The following is a 16,840-nucleotide window of genomic DNA, read 5'->3' as shown; positions in this document are numbered from 1 at the left end:
CGGGAAATCAAGAAGGGTTGATAACAGCACTTGACGCGCTCAACTCAAGGGGGGGGGCGAAATCAAAAAGACAAAGACAGGCATAGAGTCAAAATGTATCTTGCAACTGCAGGCGAGCGCTCTGCGCTTACAGCACGCATGTCAAGACCCACATCGCACGGGCATAGCCAGTTGCGATGTGCTTAAAGGGGAACGACCAAGAAGGAAACGAGCGAGGATACAGAGGAAAACACAAAAACTAGCGCTGAGCCTCGATCGTGGCTAGCCCAGCCTTGTCACGGCGCAGTGGCAGATATGCAGGTGGCGCGGCTTCCATGTCGTCGTCCAAGAACTTGAGGGCAAAGGTTTGACGAGCGCCGCCTCCCTGCAGGGGCGCGTTGAGAGAGGCTGGCAGTTGCTGGATAATGTACCATGCTGAGGCGTACGAGGCCGCAAAGAAGAGAAAGGCCAAGTGGTGATTCAGGGGCCATGCGCGTGGCTCACGGACGGACCACGAAAAGATGAGGCCACCCATAAGTGGTGCAATCATGCGCACAACTTGGGCCGCCGTCATGCTCAACCCGTTGATGGAACCACGTAAATTCATGGGAACGGCATTGTTGAGCAGCAAGTTCATGGAGGTGAAGCAACAACCCAGAAAAAGCTTGAAGGTACAAGAGACGACGAGAAAAACGGGCCAGACAAGGGCACCGCTACCGGCATACGATGTGGCAAAAATGTGGGTGCAAGGGTAGAGAACAGTAAAAAGCACCACAAGAATGCAGCTGACGCGAAAGGCGCCGATGATGCGCAAGCGCCGCTCCATAAGTGGGTAGACCAAGGGCTGGACAACAATCAGGACGAGCCCGATCACGGCTAGACTTGTTCCAATGTTGGCCGAAGTCCAGCCAAGTCCTCCGCGCGCAATCTGTGCAATGTGTCCACACACGGTGAGTGACAATTGGGATAAGCCGCATGCCATGCCAGCCGTTGAGCGCAGCCAACCTGAGTTGCGCAAAAAATGGAGTGTAGCTCCTCGACCCCAATCGAGGCAAAGCTGTAGGCAGTGTAGAGCAGCAAAGTCAAGCGCGAGTTTTTGGCACGGAACATGCTCAGCAAGCCGCCACTGCTTGGCACATCTTGGCTATTGTATGCCGCTTTTTGAACGTTGTTCAGGACCTCCGGGGCCACCGGACGGTCATTTACAATGGGAATTAGGACGGAATCGATTGATTCTGGAGCATCAGCGTTAGACCCGTGTTGATTTAACAGGGGTGCTTGATCGGCTTTGCTCGAGTCGAGCGTCTTCGTCTGGTGGGTGTGGCTTGTCTCTTGCTGGTCCTCATTTTTGTCTTCATCCTGAAGGGTCTCAGGAAGCGCCCAATAGGCCACGAGAAAGATAGCAGCCGTGATGCCGGCCACCACTAGGCAGGGTAGGCTAAAGGGATGAGCTTGAACGAACGGCTGGGCAAATAGCCCGTGATCTTCCTCGCCGGGGGATGCGGCATGAGGTGAGACAAGCCAGCCACCCAGCATGGGTCCAACCACCATGCCCGTGCCCCATGTGGCCGTGAGAAACGTCATGGCCTGCGCTTGATCTTTGGCTGGAACAACCTAAACCAACGCAGACGCGAGTGAGAGCACGATGTGGGCATGCAAACGCCTTGGGCGAGATGGAGATACAGGGACGGAGGGACAACAAGCATTGTCAATTGTGAAGCAGAACCTACATCAGCAATGATGGCCTTGGTGGCCACGGGAAGGGAAGTGATGGCACCAGAACCGAGCCGAGCCAGGACAGCAACCCACAAGGACGGACTGAGACCAAAGGCAGCGGTGGTGCAGGCCAGCCCCAAGAGGGAGACTAGCACTACGGGCCGGCGACCATGGCGATCCATGGCCAAGCCCCATAGGTAAGACGTGGCACCGCCACCCAAGAAAAAGGCCGACGCCACCAGACCAACGTAGGCAGCCGTATTTTCCTTCTCCTGGGGTCGGAATCGCTGCAAAGGCCACCATTTATTGGCACGGCCGTTCAAGCAAAGGTTGTCATGAGTTGGATCAAAATTCTGCAATATGAGATGAGTATGATAGGCTGAAATTGGCAGCCAGCGCAAAGCCTTTGATATGGCTCAGCTTACCTGGATCATGAAAGGAAGAAAGGGGAAGGGAAGGTTCATGATGGCAGCGTGGGCAAAAAAGGCAGCGCAGGCAATACCAACAGCGAGTCGCGTAGTGGCTGGCCACTCGCGAAACATGGCGAGCGGGCTCATGGGTAACGGTGTCTTATGGCCCCGGCCACGAGGTCGGCCCAAGCTTGCTTCAGAGAGATGCTGGGGTGGGCGACGAATGAGGCTGCCCACGTGCGTACCGCTCGGTCGAGCTGGGCCAAACTAGTCTTGACTGATGAGGTAGGCGCGGAGGAGGGGCACGACGAAAATGCCACCCGGCTCCGACCGAACTTTCCCTCTTTGCCCTCTTCAGCGAGCGAGAGAGAGAGAGAGAGAGAGAATGTGAGAGAAATGAATTGGTTTGGTCGGTTAAAGCGGTTTCTCAACTTCCATCTGACAAAGGAAGGGGTTCTGTTTTCTCGAAACCACCATGCGTCCGCCTCAAAACATGGATTGTTTCGCTGCTGGTGCGGGCTCTCGTATGCTCTTGCCAGCCTCGCGCGACGTATTGACTGGTCGTCAGCAGCAATTCATTCAGGTCGGTGGCTCATGAGATACGAAGGCATCGGGATTGTGATTCACTACCCGCAGGCCAGCTTGCAAAGCGGCGCGGCAGCATGCCTGCCGCACCGGGACAGACCGTCCTCGGCGGTTCACGCCCACGTGAGAAACCTCGATTGCTTCGGGTCATCAACAAGGGATTGCCAATCAATCGTCTAAACTGCTGGGACCAACGCACAATCCCCAAAACCATGCTCTGATGGGCCCTTTTGTTCGTCACAATTGGAATTGTTCCATGAGTAGTAACCCTGGAGCCCGTCCAGGGAGGGTTCAGGGGAGAGCGGGTTTGGGAGCGGCGAGGTTGACGAGAATCAAGGGTATGCCTCGACGTCAGTTTTTTTCTTTTCGCCTTTTCGCATTTTTATTTTCCTGTTTTGAAAAGACCTGGCACGGCATACGGCTGTGGGATTCTGCTCCCCGAGACTGGGGCCTTGGGTCCCTGGGACTTTGGGGACACTCACTGGCACACACGTGAGTTGCTCTCTCTGTGTGTATGCAATGAGCAGTGACTGGTTTTTGAAAGTGAGAAATCCGAGCTGCGTGCACGCCGTTGCTTTTTGCTCCCATGAGACCTCCCATTGAACCTCCATGAGCACGCGGGGTGTGCCGACGCCCTGGCTTGCGGGCCAACAATGGCACCACAGAAACCATTCAGTGCCTAAGCCAACAAGCCCAAAATCGCTCGCACAAGCAGCGCAAAAGAACATTCAACGCCGACGCCGACGACCCATCATGCCCGGCTGCCATTTTATCAGATTCATGAATGTGTCACGCACTTTTCGCACACACACACACACACACACCACACACGTGATATTCAGAAAACCAGCCGATTACACAATCTAATCTCCTCACATTGTGCCATAAACCCAAAATGATGACAATTTTAGTCTGACAGCTTTGTCTGACAAATATTGCGATATTAATTTTTTAGCTTGGGCGGATGCCATCGAAATGAGCCGACATGACGAAAATGGCAGTCCGGGCTCGGTCGGGGACGAGCAGACCCCGCTGTTGGCCGATGCCCAAAAGTCCAGGGTACCAGTGAGTTTTGAACTTGGCTTGCTTAAGGATGGCTGCAAGCGGGCTCGTTGTGTTTTGGCGGCTTGGGTCCACTCAGAGCACTCTGTCCACACTGTCCCGCTCGCTGTGGGTCGCAGTCGACAGCGCTGGACGAGGGCAGCATTGAGTCGCAGCCCGGAAGCCAAGAGGGTGGCCAGCATCTCTCACTAGGCGCCGAAACGCGAAAAATATTGGGCTTGGCCATGCCCATCTTTGTCTCCGTGGCCTCTTTTGTAAGGACGCCCGCTCAAGCTGACTCGACAAAATCGCGTGACATTCTCTGGGGCCGCTCTCATTCTTTGCGCGCTGCTGGCACCGTGTTCTCCCGCAGGTGTCCATGAAGCTTGTGGATACTGCAACATTGGGACATGTCGGCACGGAATTTCTCTCGGCGTCTAGCCTCTCTGACATTTGCACGACCTCGACTGGCTTTCTCATGCAAGGCAACGTCTTGGGCACCTTTATCGGCCAGGCCTGGGGCGCCAAGAACATGCGTCTTGTGGGCATCTGGTTTCAGGTTGGCCGCCCCCTGCCCTTGCTGCACTCACCCTTACCGCCTTTGATGCTTCGTTGCTAACGCGACCTTTGCTTCGTGGACCAGCTCTCCCTCATCATTGTGGGCTTGTTCGCCATCCCGGTCGTCATCACCTGGAATTGTGCGTCTCAATGCTTGCCAGCCCTACCCTCTTCCCTTCCATGTGCCCTAAGCGCTCTCCATGACAATGATCTCCTGCTTTTTTTTTCTGGTTCCTCTTGTCTGGCTGCACCATGCAGTAACTGAGTACATCTTGCGAGCTTTTCGTGAGCATGGTGAAATCGTGGAACGTGCAGCCTACTACAGCCATGTTCTTAGCGCCAGCGTTCCCGCCACCATCTTCTTCAATCAGGTTGGACTCAGCCCAAGACCAACTGGCCCATGGGGCTCCGCCACTCTCACATCATCAATCCGTTGCCTTTATCAACCATTGGCTCGGAGTATCGCAGGCCTCGAATTATTTTCAAGCGCAACACAAACCCACGCCGGGCGTTGTTGCTACGGCGTTTGCCTTCACCTTCAACCTCTTAATGTGCATATTTGTGGTGCTCGGTGTCGGCATCCCGGGCTTTGGTGGCCTTGGTTTTTCAGCCTGCCCCATTGTCACCGTGGGTGCCGTTTACATCCAAGCCCTGATCATTTTTTTCGTTTATTTTGTATGGAAAAAGTGGCACGCACCAACATGGACTGCCTTTTCTTGGAGCGAAATGACTTGGCAGCGCACCAAGCGCTATCTGGCTCTCTACCTGCCGGCCATGTAAGCTGTCGCTCTTTGCACTCGCAGTTGAGCATTTTGTAACTCGACGCTTTGCCCAGCATGTCTGTTCTCATTTTTATTTGGCTTCAGCCTCTTGAACGGTTCCGAGTTTTGGCGTTTCAATACCATCGGTGCGTGCTCAAGCAACCATCTATCTCCCCACTATGCAACCTCCATGCTTTGTCTCCGCTTGCGCCGTTCTTTTCGCTCGTGTCGTTGTTGTCTCCGCTGCCCTATGGGTACCCACTGGCAAGGTGCTTCAACTCTCACTTGCCGATGCACATTGACAGGGGCGTTGGCAGCTTCTCTGGGCGACGATGAGCTGGCTGCTTTCAATGCATCGTACAAAATCATCTACTTGTCCCATCAGTTTGCCATCTCTGTCGGCATTGTAGGTCTCGCATCCCCCGGGCCAATTTCGCCCGATTCTCCGCTCACGCCTCGTGGTCGAACTCGATGGGCCCATTGCGCAGGCCAGCAGCATTCGAACGGGTATATACTTGGGCGCAGGCCAAGCACACGATGCCCGGCGCTCCTCTTGGCTCGGCACTGGCATTGCCTCCTCTATTAGTTTTACATTAGCTGTTTTTGTGTTCTTCTTTCCCTCCACCTTTGGGAGCATCTTCACCTCGGACGAGAACGTTCTCGCAATCTTTCGGGACATTCGCATGTATCTGGCCATTACTGTGTGCCTGATGTCCGCCAGCGATACGATGGAGAGCATCATGCTGGCGCAAGGTCGAGGTCGCGCCGTGGCCATTGTCTCTACCGTGGCCTCCTGGGCCGTCCACGTCCCCGCTTCTTTCCTCCTCGTCAAATACTGGCGTGATAACATGGAAGGATTGTATTTGGGAGTGGCCATTGGCTATGCCTTCCTGACGGTCATCTGTGTCGTGCTGCTAATCCGGTCCAAATGGGATGAGCTTGTTCAGGACGCGCAGGTGCGTTCGGAAGTGGCAGTGGATCCTGACACCGTCCCCAGGGCCCGGGACATTCAAGGTAACGATGAAGCCTTTGAGTCTGAGACTTGATCAAGCTTCCCTAAATGAAATCAAAGGTTGATGCAGCCTCATCTGTGCCGGTGCACAGCACTGTCATATTTTCTGGACTCGCGGCCTAATGTTATTTCAACTTCACGTCCTTTTTTTGTTTTGTTTGAGAGTGCCCTTCCGCGACGCCAATCGCACCTTCTGCTGCTGCTTGAAAAGAGGAACAGTACAATGATACAACCAATGTACTTGTATCTCTCAGACAAACTTTTTTAACTTTTTGCAGTTCGAGTCGCGGGGGGAAGCGAAACTCCGTCGAAAAAGGTTTGATGAGAGGAATGTAAATTGTTTGGGAATTTGAAGAACGGAAGTGATCGGCCCTCATGTACAAATCGGCAGGCAAATTAATATCAAGGTCTGCACCGCTGGCCGTCTGCCAGCCGAGGCGGGATGACCCGAAATGGCAACCACATATCAGCGGAGTCAGAGGAGATGAGCATCCGAAAGCTGGCTAAATCATAATAAATAGTGTAAAAATTGCATCCCATCGATGAATTTCTGAAGATTGATAAACTGGCCACCATGTACATTTCCTAGGCAGCTCCCAGGCCGCAAAGAGGGAAAAATGAATCTAGATAGGAAAATGTTACATGTACATGGGATGAAATTTTTTTTTCCGTGTTTATTAAAAACATCTACATTGTTGGAAGACGTTCCTCTGTCCAAGATCTATCGCATCATTGCCCCCATGTCAAGACGTTGGCGTAGCTGAAAAACCACGTGTGTTATGCTTCTAGTTCAACTGTAGTCCTCTTTCAGACATGGCTGGCTCGATGAATCAAGACTGGCACAATGAGCAGAAAAAAAGTACATGGTAGTTGTTGCGTCGATTTACTTGCGGCGATCCCGATCTTGATCCCTACTTCGTCGGCTCGGCGAGCGGTCCTCGCGTCGATGATGACGATCTCTGTCTGATCGGTGGCTTCGATCACGGCGCTCGTCGCGATCTCGGTCACGGCGCTCCCCAGTGTGGCTGCGCTCACTGCGATGGCTGCGCTCGCTTCGGTGACTGCGCTCACTGCGATGAATGCTGCGCTCACCACGTTCGCTGCGCTGGCTGCTGCGCTCACCACGTTCACTGCGATGACTGCTGCGCTCACCACGTTCGCTGCGCTGACTGCTACGCTCACCGCGCTCATCACGTTCACCGCGCTCATCACGTTCACTATGATGACTGCGCTCACCGCGTCGGCCTTGGTCTCGCTCACGATCCCGACGATCGCGATACCCTTCGTCGCGGCGGCGCTCTCGTTGCTCGTCCCGACGACGCTCGTACTCCCGACTGGAACCACGCTGTGAAGCGCGAGGACGAGCTTCTGATTCCCTCCGCTCCTCAAGGTGCGGGCGGTCCCGTCCGTCTTCATCGTGAACAACCTCTTGGTCGCGTTGGCGAGGATCATCATCCTCGCGCGTGCTTTGCGCAGAAGAATCGACGTTTGCATCATTTCGCTCCGCGTCTGTGGGTTGCTCAGGTGCGCGCTCGCGGTCCCGGGCATCACTCAAAGAGGCGCCATCATTACGAGGTGCATGCTGGGCACTCGATTCATCTCGTGACTCCGCATCACCACCGCGATGAGGCGGGCGGTTGCCGCGCCGCTGGCGCCGAGCGTGCGCACCGTTCAAAGCCGCATGCTGCGCCTTAGTCATGGGTCGATCTTGCGGCATGTTCATCGGCATCATACCCGGACCCATGGGCATCATGCCCGGGCTCATCAAGCCCGGGCCCATCATGCCGGGGGGGCCCATCATGCCTGGACCTGGCCCCATGTGCATGCCAGGATTGGGGCCCATCATCATCATCATGCCAGGGTTCATCATGCCTGGGCCAGGGCCCATGTGCATGCCAAAGTTGGGGCCCATCATACCGGGGGGTATGTTCATGTTGGGGCCCATCATGTTGCCGCCGTTTCCGTGCATCATGGGACTCTGATTCATCATTGGCGGCGGCACCACGCCGGGTTCCATCTGTGGAAAGCCGTTGTTGTAAAACTGGTTGGGTGGTCGACTGCCCATAGAGTATTGCATGCCACCACGCCCCATGTCGTTGTCAAAGCCAGGAGGTGGCATTTGGTTGCCACTCATTGAGGGCATCATGTTATTGCCATTGTGGTTGTTGTTTCCGCTGTTCATACCCTGGTCAAATGCGCCACTGCTGCCCGACACTGGAGGTGGCATCGAATAGGAAGAATACTGCGGTTGTGGTGCAGACTGGTTGTGTTGCTGGTGTGGCTGACGAGTTTCTTGGTCTTGCCACGACGCGGAGGCGCCCATCGATCGAGCAGACGGCCCAAGGGCACGAGATGGCTTCGGTTCTGGTGAGTCGGCACTTTCTTGCATTGCGCGCATATAAGCACGCAACTGGCGTCGAACGGTGTCGTTGGGCAAAAGTTCGGCTGGCTTGACATTCTCACGCTGGCAGGCAAAACATGCTTGTGACTCGTTCTCCTCCGAAAGCAAGTAGTCACGAATGCCTGGTAAAGGACCATCATGCAGAAGATTGACCACCATGCTAGATCAGACCGTCACGAGAACACACTTCATGTGCATGCCCGAGGGAAGGACGTACATTGATCGCAAAAGACCTTGTTGCAACAGGGTGTCGAGACAGCATCCTTCAAAGCTTTGCCACAGATTGGACATTGCAGGGACTCGGGCACATCCACATGCTCACTTCTCCTGGCTTGACCTCTACTCAAAAGCACCCTGAGTGAGAAGCCAAAGCCCAGGGGGGCTGTTCGGCAAACACAGGATCCAAACAGACCTGGATTTGATCCGAACTAAAACGCCGTCTGCGCGCATCATGGCTCCACGCGTGTTGTCATCTTCAACGACTTCCAAATCAGTGGAGGGAACGCCCGCGGGCACTGCAATGTATACGCTCTTGAAGCTCGGATCCTGAGAGTTTGGGTGTGGGTCGAGGTACGACAGGGAGCAAAACCAGGCGGAGAGCGACGGATCATGAAGAGTGAAGGACATGCCGGGAGAAGCAACCATCTCAAAAACTGCCATCGTCACCGCAAGCGAAGAAGACAACGAGTAGACAAGAGCCTGAATAGGTTTATTTTGATTGAGCACAACGACTGGCCAAGGAAGGTGTGTAACGACCCACAACGAAGAAAAAACAGTGTGCCAGAGCCGCAAAGGCCACCAAGAGGGCTGTGCGTGGGGCTCAAACGGCATGCAGATCAAGCGACTCAGGAATCGGAATGATTGAACTAAGCTGGTGCAAGAAAGTCTGATCAGAGGCGACTTGACATGGTCTATCTGACAGGCGCGTACATTGAGCAGGGGGCATTGGTTGTAAAAATGCTGCCCTCGGGCCGCGCAATGGCGGCAAATGTACGACTCGCTTGGTCCACTACACATAGAGACGAGCGTTGAATTGAGAAGACGGCCAGGCAAGGGCAACGCATGAGTCGACGCCAGGCAGCAAGCAGGTAGGTTTGGCAGAATCTGGAGCACGGGTTTGAGGCAAGCTGGTCATGATCGCACGTTGTTTCATAGTCCCGGCCTGCCTTCTCCTTGATGGCTCGCAATCGTTCATCCTCGGTCAGCGGGACCTGGCAATGGGGAAGCCAAATAATGGGGAACAGGAGTGAGAGCGTGCTTACACAAAGAGAAGATGGGCAGAGATACAGGGCGAAGTAGCAAGGGCTCGTGCGTACCTGCGCAGTAAAGGACTCCTCGTGATCATCACTACGGTGGGGACAGCACGAACCGATACGGTCAGATTCACATCCGCATGTCCCACTGCAGCCGTTGTCTGACTAGACCAAGTAGGCCTCGTTCGCGCACTTACAGGATAGGGGCGACGCCCGCCTCTCGTGGCACGCGCTTGACAATGATTGAGGAATTGCGGTACACGGGCTGGCTGAGTGAGTATTCTACCGCAAGAGGTCACGCGACAGGGTGAATATCAGACTTGCCCAAGCCCATGATGTCTCTGGACGCATGCTTGGTTCTGATGGAGGAGGCGCACACAAGTGGGTGGGAAGCGGTACCTTCGTTGTTTTCTTCGTTGAAAATTTTGAGGTCAGAGTCGGTGTCGCGGGTGAAGTTGACGCGCATAATCTCCCGCTTTAATTTGTCAAGTGTAATGGAGGGCCCATCAAAGGTAATGACGGCCGAGCCGTTCTGGTTTTGGAAACGATAGCGTACAGAGGACGCCATTGTGAACCGGCTGGGTTGGGCTAAAGCCCGCCCGACACCGTAGGAGCTTGACGCTGTGAAAAGCCACAGACGTGTGGGCGTTTGTGTTTTTCTATGTCTTCGTGCGCCAAGTCCAAGGGGTTGAAGGGTACTCCAGAAACAAAGGCTCACGCGCTGAGATCAACGGCCTGTCACAGCCGTGTGAGGCACTCGTGCCAAGAGCAAGAACCACAGACGCTAGCGCTGGTGCCACTGGCGATACCTGATGGGACACGCTGGGCGAGAAGCCTATTGGATCAATCAAGTGCGCGTTTTCTGCGAGTCCCGATCGACCTGATTCACATTTCAAGGTTCATCGTGCAGCCCGCCAGATGACCACGCCGACCAAAAAAAAAAAACACACACAGCAAACAAGCAGCATGGGGACAGGAGCAAGCGAGTGGCGTGAGGAGGGGTGTCAAAGGGGCTCAATTTGGCAATAGAGGTTGCGTCAAACATGCTTCAAAGGCACAATTCGCAATGGCTTTGGAAGAGCGATATCAGAGCGCAGGCGAACGAACAACAAGACCAAGAACAATGCTCACACAGGGCAGCTCAACCCACAACTCGCAACACGGCCTCTTCTCAATTGGATGAACAGCCCATGCAGTACCAGGTACTCCTGGCTCCAAACACAAAGAAAGACACGCGCCACCGTCACCCAGGCTATCGGCCAGACACACCGTGTTGGCTGCTTTGGGCTGCCTCGCCTCAGTCACTGCGATTGGTTCGTCTTGGTCTTGCAATATGAATCGACCTTGCCAAACACAACTGGCTCAGTAAAAGGTGATAAAAGATGACCACCCAAGTCCACCTGCTATCTTGTCATGGACAGGTCGCATGTGCGGCTAAAGGGCAAATGCAGCGCCTGTGCGAAGGGCTGAAGGGCGGCTTGACAGGCGACGTTGCCGTTGGCAGTCGCTCGTTCGCGCCACTACGAAAAAATGCGTCGACAATCAAAATCGAAAGCTGACGAAATTTGAATTGCCCAGAGAGGATTTATTGCGTTGAAAGCATTGTCAGCTTTGTTTGAAACAAGCTTCCCGCGTCAATTTGAATTGGCGGTCGCGAACGAACCATCCGAATGGATGTCGATGTGGATGCGACCAAGCTCGCCGAGCTGCCGCGCCGCGAGCTGCAGGCATTGGCCAAGGCGCGAGGCATCAAAGCCAACGGTAAGACCACAGTTTTAATTGAATCCCTTCGGACCTGGTTCCTAGAGCATGCCGAAACCTCGACGGAGGTCTCAAGCGAGGCCGAGACGGACGAAGCGCGAGCGGGTGATCCCTTGACTGCCGCAAGCCCAACAGCCTTGAACGCCGTGGATGCAGCCAGCAAGGTTCTATCCAACACGCCCAGTATCAATGAGGCATCTGATGCAGTCACATCGCTTGAGTCAAGCCTGGGCCAACATCATGATGCGCAAGCCCAAGCCCAGGTAACCCAGGAGCTCAGCCAGGGGTCACAGGACCAGCTTTCCGACTCGCCCCCGCGTGTATTTTGCGTGGTCCACGGCGCCATTTGTGGCGGCGAGGGTGCAATGCAGCTTCAGTTGCGAGGGGGTCGCGTCTTTCTGGGTATCACACAGCAACGTTTTGTCTTGACACCAACGGCGTCTGCACCCGAAGGCCAGGCCGACAACCAACTGTGCCACACCTGCGTGGTCGCCAACGCACAGGCTCTGGAGCAACCGGAGAGCGTCGAGTGTCGTACACCAGACACGCGGCCTTTGCAAGCGGCACCCAAAAGTCGCCAGTCATCGCGTCGTGAAACCATGGTGTTGCCGCAGAGCAACCTGCGTCTCTTGGCGCTTCCATGCATTGATGAGCATGTAGTACCCCTGACCTGCCCGTCGCCTGGCAGACACACCGCGCCTGGATCAGCCACCCGGCTACCTCGTCCAGCGAGGAGTGAGCGCCGCCAAGAGCGCGAGGCTGCCGCTCGTCGCGTTGCGCGCCCTCTCACGTCAGCCGCTGTTGGATCCGCGCAGCGGCGGGCCGAAGATCGACAGAATCGCCGGCGCGAGCGCAGCGTGCAACGTCTCACCGCCAGTGCACAAAAGCGTGACGTTCGTCTTCAACCGCGTGGCCAAGAGAATCGCCCTCGCCCCAACATTGTGCAGCGCTCGTCGGCCGCCACACTGGCCTGCTCTGGCCCCGTGCCAGTGAGTCCCGAGGTCCGCAAGCAGCGTGGCGAAGATTTGCGCCCGAGCTCGGTTAAGAAGGCCTACATGCCACGGAAGCAACACCTCTGCATGCAAGAGGACGCAGCCACCGTTGCCCATCTCCAGGCGATTGAATCTCAGGGCTTGACAGATGAAGAAGCATGGCTGCTGGCGTCCACCTCACGCAGCCGTCTCGTGCACAGCCCTCCCCGCCGGCCCATGCTCGGCTGAGGGTGGTGTCTGGCCCGTGTCTCGAATGTTTCAGTGGAAGAAAACTTGTCTAAACGGGCGCACGTGTGTATGGGTCTATGGCTCTGAGTATTTGTATGTGTCTGTGTATGTGGATGTGTATTTGTCTGTGTAGGTGTGTGTGTGTGTGCATGTGTGTATGCCTGCCACACCAGAGGCACAAACATATCCAGTCGATTGGCTAGATTTAAACCGACCCGTTCACCGTCGATTTCTTTCAGTTCCAACGGCATAATGCAGAAATGAAAACAAATTTCAAAGCAGGATACCCCATCAAGAAGAGACCACGATCAAGCAAAGAGAAGGCAAGACCTTGGGCAGGGCAAGCGAAGATCCGAAAGCTTGAGGGAGATACAGGGAGCGACGGCGCCTCAGACGCCAAGTCGAGGTGTTCTGGCAAGCATGTTGGCAGGAGCATGCTTGGCGAGCAGGGCGCCAAGGCTCAGTAGTAGAGTTTGATCAGTTCATCACTAACAGCTGAGGGTGTCAAGACGCCAAGATCGCTAAACAGTAGGGTTACATAGGCTGGGGGCGTGTAGTCAAAGAGTGGGTTTAGGCTTTCCACGCCTGGGGGGACGTTTGGCAGAGCGCGATCCCGGTTGGCGGGAAGATCTTTCTGTGACAAGGGAAAGAGGCGCACAAATTTGAACGACTCAGCCACTGCGTAAAACGGCTTGTTGGCGCATTTGGCAGCCATCGCTGCTTGGTAAGTGCCAATCTACCATTTATGCAAACCCCCAGGTGAGACAAGGCGGGCCAAGCATGCACAAGGCACGGTAAGCTCTGGACTAAAGCAACAGCCCAGTACTGGGCTCCATTGGTGCCGCGGCGAAGGACACCGACCGAATTGATGATGCCTCCAGATTCAACGACCGCCTCGGCACCACAAATCACAAAGTCCACCTGATCAATGATGTAGCCCACCGCCGAGTCCTGAGTAGAATCAAATTGAGGAGAGATTAAGACGGCGAACATGTCATGAGTGTTTGGAAATGCTTGTTGGTTGGTCACGTCGGCCAATGGGAGGAATGGTGCGGAAGGGGGCCGGGCAACGAGTACAAGCGCGCGGACGTACTGCAATGACGGTGGCGGGAATGTTGTGCTGTTGCAGCCACTCGGCCATCTTGAGACTACAGCGACCACCAAGCGTCACAGGGCCCCAAGGTAGAAAACACATTGGTCGTGAGGAAATCACACGGTGTACAGGCCCTCCCATTTTCGACACAAAAGACGTCGTTTGGCTGGTTAAAATTTGGGTGGGCAAGACGTACCCGCTGCCCGAGGGCCGCGACTCGGTTACGAGGACAGAGAAGCGCTTGTTGCGCTTGGTGGCCTCAAGCAAAACCTCTTGGACCACACGAGATCGCGCCAGTGTCAAGACAGTCTGATTAAGTGGAGTCCCATCACCATGTATTGGAAGCAGAGGGCGGAGCATCGATGAGCGTGGTCACATCGAAACGTGTACACTGTTGCAATGTGTGCCATTCCAACACACCGTGCCATCTCGGATGAAAGGAACACCCTTTGGTGCGATGCGCATGCGGCTGTGTTGTGCCTTCTCCAGAAAGGCGCGACCTAAGCCCCGCGGGGGTTCAGTGGCCAGGTGAGTTGGGCCAGCGAGCGGGCACGCAACATGTGAGCAGGTAACAAACCATTCTCGACGATCAGCTTGAGGCAAGTGGCAAAGTCCGAGGCAGCGTCGGCATTCAATGTAATAAAGCTATAGCAAGATGCAGTATTTGAAGGTGAGCCGCTGTAGACCACGGTGGCGTGGACTGGAACTGAGCGAACAACGGGTACTGCTGGCGCCAGGCGGACAGGTCGTACCGAATAAAGAGTTCGCAGCCTGAAGAAACGGAGGTGATGGTAGCTTCAGTATTATCAATCAGCGCCGCGACAACAGAGTTGACTGAATCGCGCAGCTCGGCCAGCGTCTCGGCTGTTGAAGAGGAAGCAAGGACAAGGAATGTGAAAGCGGTGCATGGGGAAGCAATACAGCAACGCCAGCGACGCAGGGGTGGGTGAGCCGCCAACCTTTGGATTGCTGAAGGTAGGCGAGGAGGGTATGCATGGCTGCCACGGCACTGGACATGGCCGGGTCTTCCTCGCATTTGCGCTTGAAATACTCGACCCATTCTGCTTACAAGCAGAGGCAAGGGTGTCCCGTTGGAGATCCCATGAGCATTGTGAGCAACATACGGCGTCCGTTCCACGAAGTAGAGGCAATGCAATGGAAACAGGGGTCGAGACGACGGGGGACGTTCCAGAAACAAGGAGGAGGGGGACGAAAGGAACAGAACGGCAGCAGCCCATCGCACGACTGCGTCATCTCTGAGGTGTCGTACACAGACACACACAGACACACACAGACACACACAGACACACACACAGACACACACACACACAGACACACGCGCGCGCACAGAGAGAGAGAGAGAGAGAGAGAGAGAGAGAGAGAGAGAGAGAGAGAGACACACACACACCTTGTTGGCCGTCGCTCGCCGCCATCTTGCCAGTTCGAGTTACCACTCGCGCTCGAACACGGATCGCAAAAAATGACACCACAATCACACTATACACACACTGAAAGTGTGATATTTGCTACAGTATCTCTTACGAGGCGCCTTTTGTCGGACGGACATCGCCGCGATGGCGCTGGAGGTGTTGGTGCAGGATATCTCCCAGAGTATCAAGGAGGTACGGTTCCATTGGTTCCGGGGGCATGCGTGTGGGTCGGTGCCGGGCGTGTGTGGGTCGACTGGTTGGGGCTACTGAAGTAGGGAGGGGTGGCAGGGCGGTTTGTCAAGCATGGGGCGGGGGGCTTGTGCGACGTGCTCGTTTGAAATACTGATTCAATTGTTTATACTAAAAGCCACACCATGAGCCAACCGTGACAGCCCGCTCACATGCCCACTATCATGTTCTGATACAGCTCCAGGCAGCCTTTCTGGCAAATGGTGGAGCTACGGCCATCAACGAGTCGCAGACGGCCGTGCTCGCCCTGCTAGCTCGTCTTGATTCGCTCTTCATGCACGGGTGAGTCGAGACGTTAGCGCACCACATCGCGGTGCAGCGAGGAACAACAGACACCAATCAGAGGCCACTCGGTGGGGGAGCCCGGAGCCACCGCATCGAGCGAGCTTGTTGACGTGCCCTCTATCCACTGCCTAATCCTATAATATTTCCTCTGGGTGCTAGACTGGATAAGCGATTCGCCAACAAGGAGTGTTATTGGGATTACGTGCAGCGCTTTTGCCGCAAAGATGTCGTGCGTGAGGTGGGTCAATCTGGCGGCGTAGACCATGGCGCTGACTCAGAGCAGACTGGCTCGTAACGTGCCGCTTGCTGGCCGCTGGCTTGCAAACAAACACGTGTCCAGCTGTCCGCGTGGTCTCATGGACAGACGCGTACCTGACTCGTCCCTCAATGGTTTAGATCAATCGGCTCAAGCTGGTTCGGACAGGTCGCGGCCGGTCACGAGCCTTTCTCAGACACGCTTTGAATGAATACTCCATGGAGGCCTATCTGAACATGGTTGTCGAGGACGTGGTGTACAAGGGGCGATACTACGCGGCCGAAGCCCACCTCTTCAACCGCGAGGTATTACAACTCGGGATTGCCCAACCAGCTCGCCCAATTCTTCTCTGCACCTTGCTATCCGCACTCGTCCCCGCTTTCACCACCCATCTCACCTCACGCCCGTCTTCCCTTCCCTCCAAAAATCAAACGCGCAGGGCATTGAGCTGCTGAGCATGATCCTGTCCGGGCTTGAGACGCTGGCCTTCGATCTCAACCTGGTCTGACCTTGGTTTTGTGCAAAGCTGGTAAAACCGCACCTGAGACCCACGTATATTTCTCACCCATTGCTGGCTCGCATGGCTCATAGGATTCCTCAAGCCTGGATCCCGTCAAAGCGGGGGGTGGCATAGTCGCCACTGCCGATGCCTTGCCCAGTGCCGCCACTTCCACGCGCTCGCGCACCAACTCTGGTGCCAACGGCTCGTATGACAGCGCCGCGGAGCGCAGAAGTCGTGCCGGATCTGCAAATCCTGGGGCCACGCCGCTCTCGATCGCCCACTCTGAACCGGCCGTTCCTTCTGCTCCCCCAAGGGGGCCCATGATGGG

At 55.4% G+C, this 16,840-nt stretch overlaps 7 protein-coding genes across 7 annotated transcripts in view; 3 read left to right on the top strand and 4 right to left on the bottom strand.

The window, feature by feature from the left end:
• Positions 1–487: 487 nt before the first annotated feature.
• Positions 488–1,919, bottom strand: MONBRDRAFT_1561 (uncharacterized protein; the record flags this gene model as incomplete). Its single annotated transcript, XM_001742398.1, has 4 exons — positions 488–907; positions 985–1,108; positions 1,250–1,583; positions 1,706–1,919. Coding segments are annotated over 4 exons (1,092 nt in total), but the record flags the coding sequence as incomplete, so codon positions are not given.
• Positions 1,920–3,649: 1,730 nt separating this feature from the next.
• On the top strand, positions 3,650–6,096 carry MONBRDRAFT_31051 (uncharacterized protein; the record flags this gene model as incomplete). Its single annotated transcript, XM_001742842.1, has 9 exons — positions 3,650–3,755; positions 3,872–4,006; positions 4,105–4,290; positions 4,375–4,429; positions 4,548–4,660; positions 5,028–5,065; positions 5,156–5,196; positions 5,356–5,456; positions 5,539–6,096. Exons 1-9 carry the CDS (start codon positions 3,666–3,668, stop codon positions 6,094–6,096), a joined length of 1,317 nt encoding a protein of 438 aa, XP_001742894.1. The 5' UTR covers positions 3,650–3,665.
• Positions 6,097–6,945: 849 nt separating this feature from the next.
• Positions 6,946–8,622, bottom strand: MONBRDRAFT_5440 (uncharacterized protein; the record flags this gene model as incomplete). Its single annotated transcript, XM_001742397.1, has 1 exon — positions 6,946–8,622. The coding sequence occupies one exon, from the start codon at positions 8,620–8,622 to the stop codon at positions 6,946–6,948; it is 1,677 nt and encodes a 558-aa protein (XP_001742449.1).
• Positions 8,623–9,374: 752 nt separating this feature from the next.
• Positions 9,375–10,284, bottom strand: MONBRDRAFT_5439 (uncharacterized protein; the record flags this gene model as incomplete). Its single annotated transcript, XM_001742396.1, has 4 exons — positions 9,375–9,674; positions 9,780–9,810; positions 9,914–9,998; positions 10,116–10,284. 4 exons carry the CDS (start codon positions 10,282–10,284, stop codon positions 9,375–9,377), a joined length of 585 nt encoding a protein of 194 aa, XP_001742448.1.
• A 1,102-nt stretch (positions 10,285–11,386) lies between these two features.
• MONBRDRAFT_5438 (uncharacterized protein) lies at positions 11,387–12,697 on the top strand (the record flags this gene model as incomplete). Its single annotated transcript, XM_001742841.1, has 1 exon — positions 11,387–12,697. The coding sequence occupies one exon, from the start codon at positions 11,387–11,389 to the stop codon at positions 12,695–12,697; it is 1,311 nt and encodes a 436-aa protein (XP_001742893.1).
• A 180-nt stretch (positions 12,698–12,877) lies between these two features.
• MONBRDRAFT_19405 (uncharacterized protein) lies at positions 12,878–15,250 on the bottom strand. Its single transcript, XM_001742395.1, has 9 exons — positions 15,199–15,250; positions 14,750–14,851; positions 14,543–14,654; positions 14,368–14,435; positions 14,211–14,290; positions 13,987–14,099; positions 13,791–13,845; positions 13,559–13,648; positions 12,878–13,433 (listed from the first exon to the last, which is right to left on the bottom strand). The coding sequence occupies exons 1-9, from the start codon at positions 15,221–15,223 to the stop codon at positions 13,158–13,160; spliced, it is 921 nt and encodes a 306-aa protein (XP_001742447.1). The 5' UTR covers positions 15,224–15,250; the 3' UTR covers positions 12,878–13,157.
• Positions 15,251–15,364: 114 nt separating this feature from the next.
• MONBRDRAFT_22573 (uncharacterized protein) overlaps positions 15,365–16,840 on the top strand; it is a gene marked incomplete at both ends in the record, with an annotated part of 3,787 nt that continues 2,311 nt past the window's right edge. Inside the window, 6 exons of the mRNA XM_001742840.1 lie at positions 15,365–15,412; positions 15,648–15,751; positions 15,914–15,992; positions 16,151–16,315; positions 16,450–16,512; positions 16,602–16,717. Of these exons, the coding sequence (XP_001742892.1) occupies positions 15,365–15,412; positions 15,648–15,751; positions 15,914–15,992; positions 16,151–16,315; positions 16,450–16,512; positions 16,602–16,717 (575 nt within the window). The remainder of the gene's footprint in view (positions 15,413–15,647; positions 15,752–15,913; positions 15,993–16,150; positions 16,316–16,449; positions 16,513–16,601; positions 16,718–16,840) is intronic.

This window comes from Monosiga brevicollis, genomic scaffold (assembly GCF_000002865.3).
Source record: "Monosiga brevicollis MX1 MONBRscaffold_2 genomic scaffold, whole genome shotgun sequence".
NCBI classification, from domain to species: domain Eukaryota; class Choanoflagellata; order Craspedida; family Salpingoecidae; genus Monosiga; species Monosiga brevicollis.
The sequence above is the reverse complement of the archived record's forward strand: the minus strand, read 5'-3'. Positions and strand labels throughout refer to the sequence as shown.

What these genes read in the sequence shown, in the direction of transcription:
- MONBRDRAFT_19405 (XM_001742395.1), bottom strand. Translation starts at nt 15,223, where the DNA reads ATGGCGGCGAGCGACGGCCAACAAG. An exon ending in GGCGAGCGACGGCCAACAAG is followed by an intron (nt 14,852 to 15,198) that starts GTGTGTGTGTGT and finishes GCTTGTAAGCAG; the next exon opens with AATGGGTCGAGTATTTCAAG. An exon ending in CAAGCTGATCGTCGAGAATG is followed by an intron (nt 14,291 to 14,367) that starts GTTTGTTACCTG and finishes CGCGGGGCTTAG; the next exon opens with GTCGCGCCTTTCTGGAGAAG.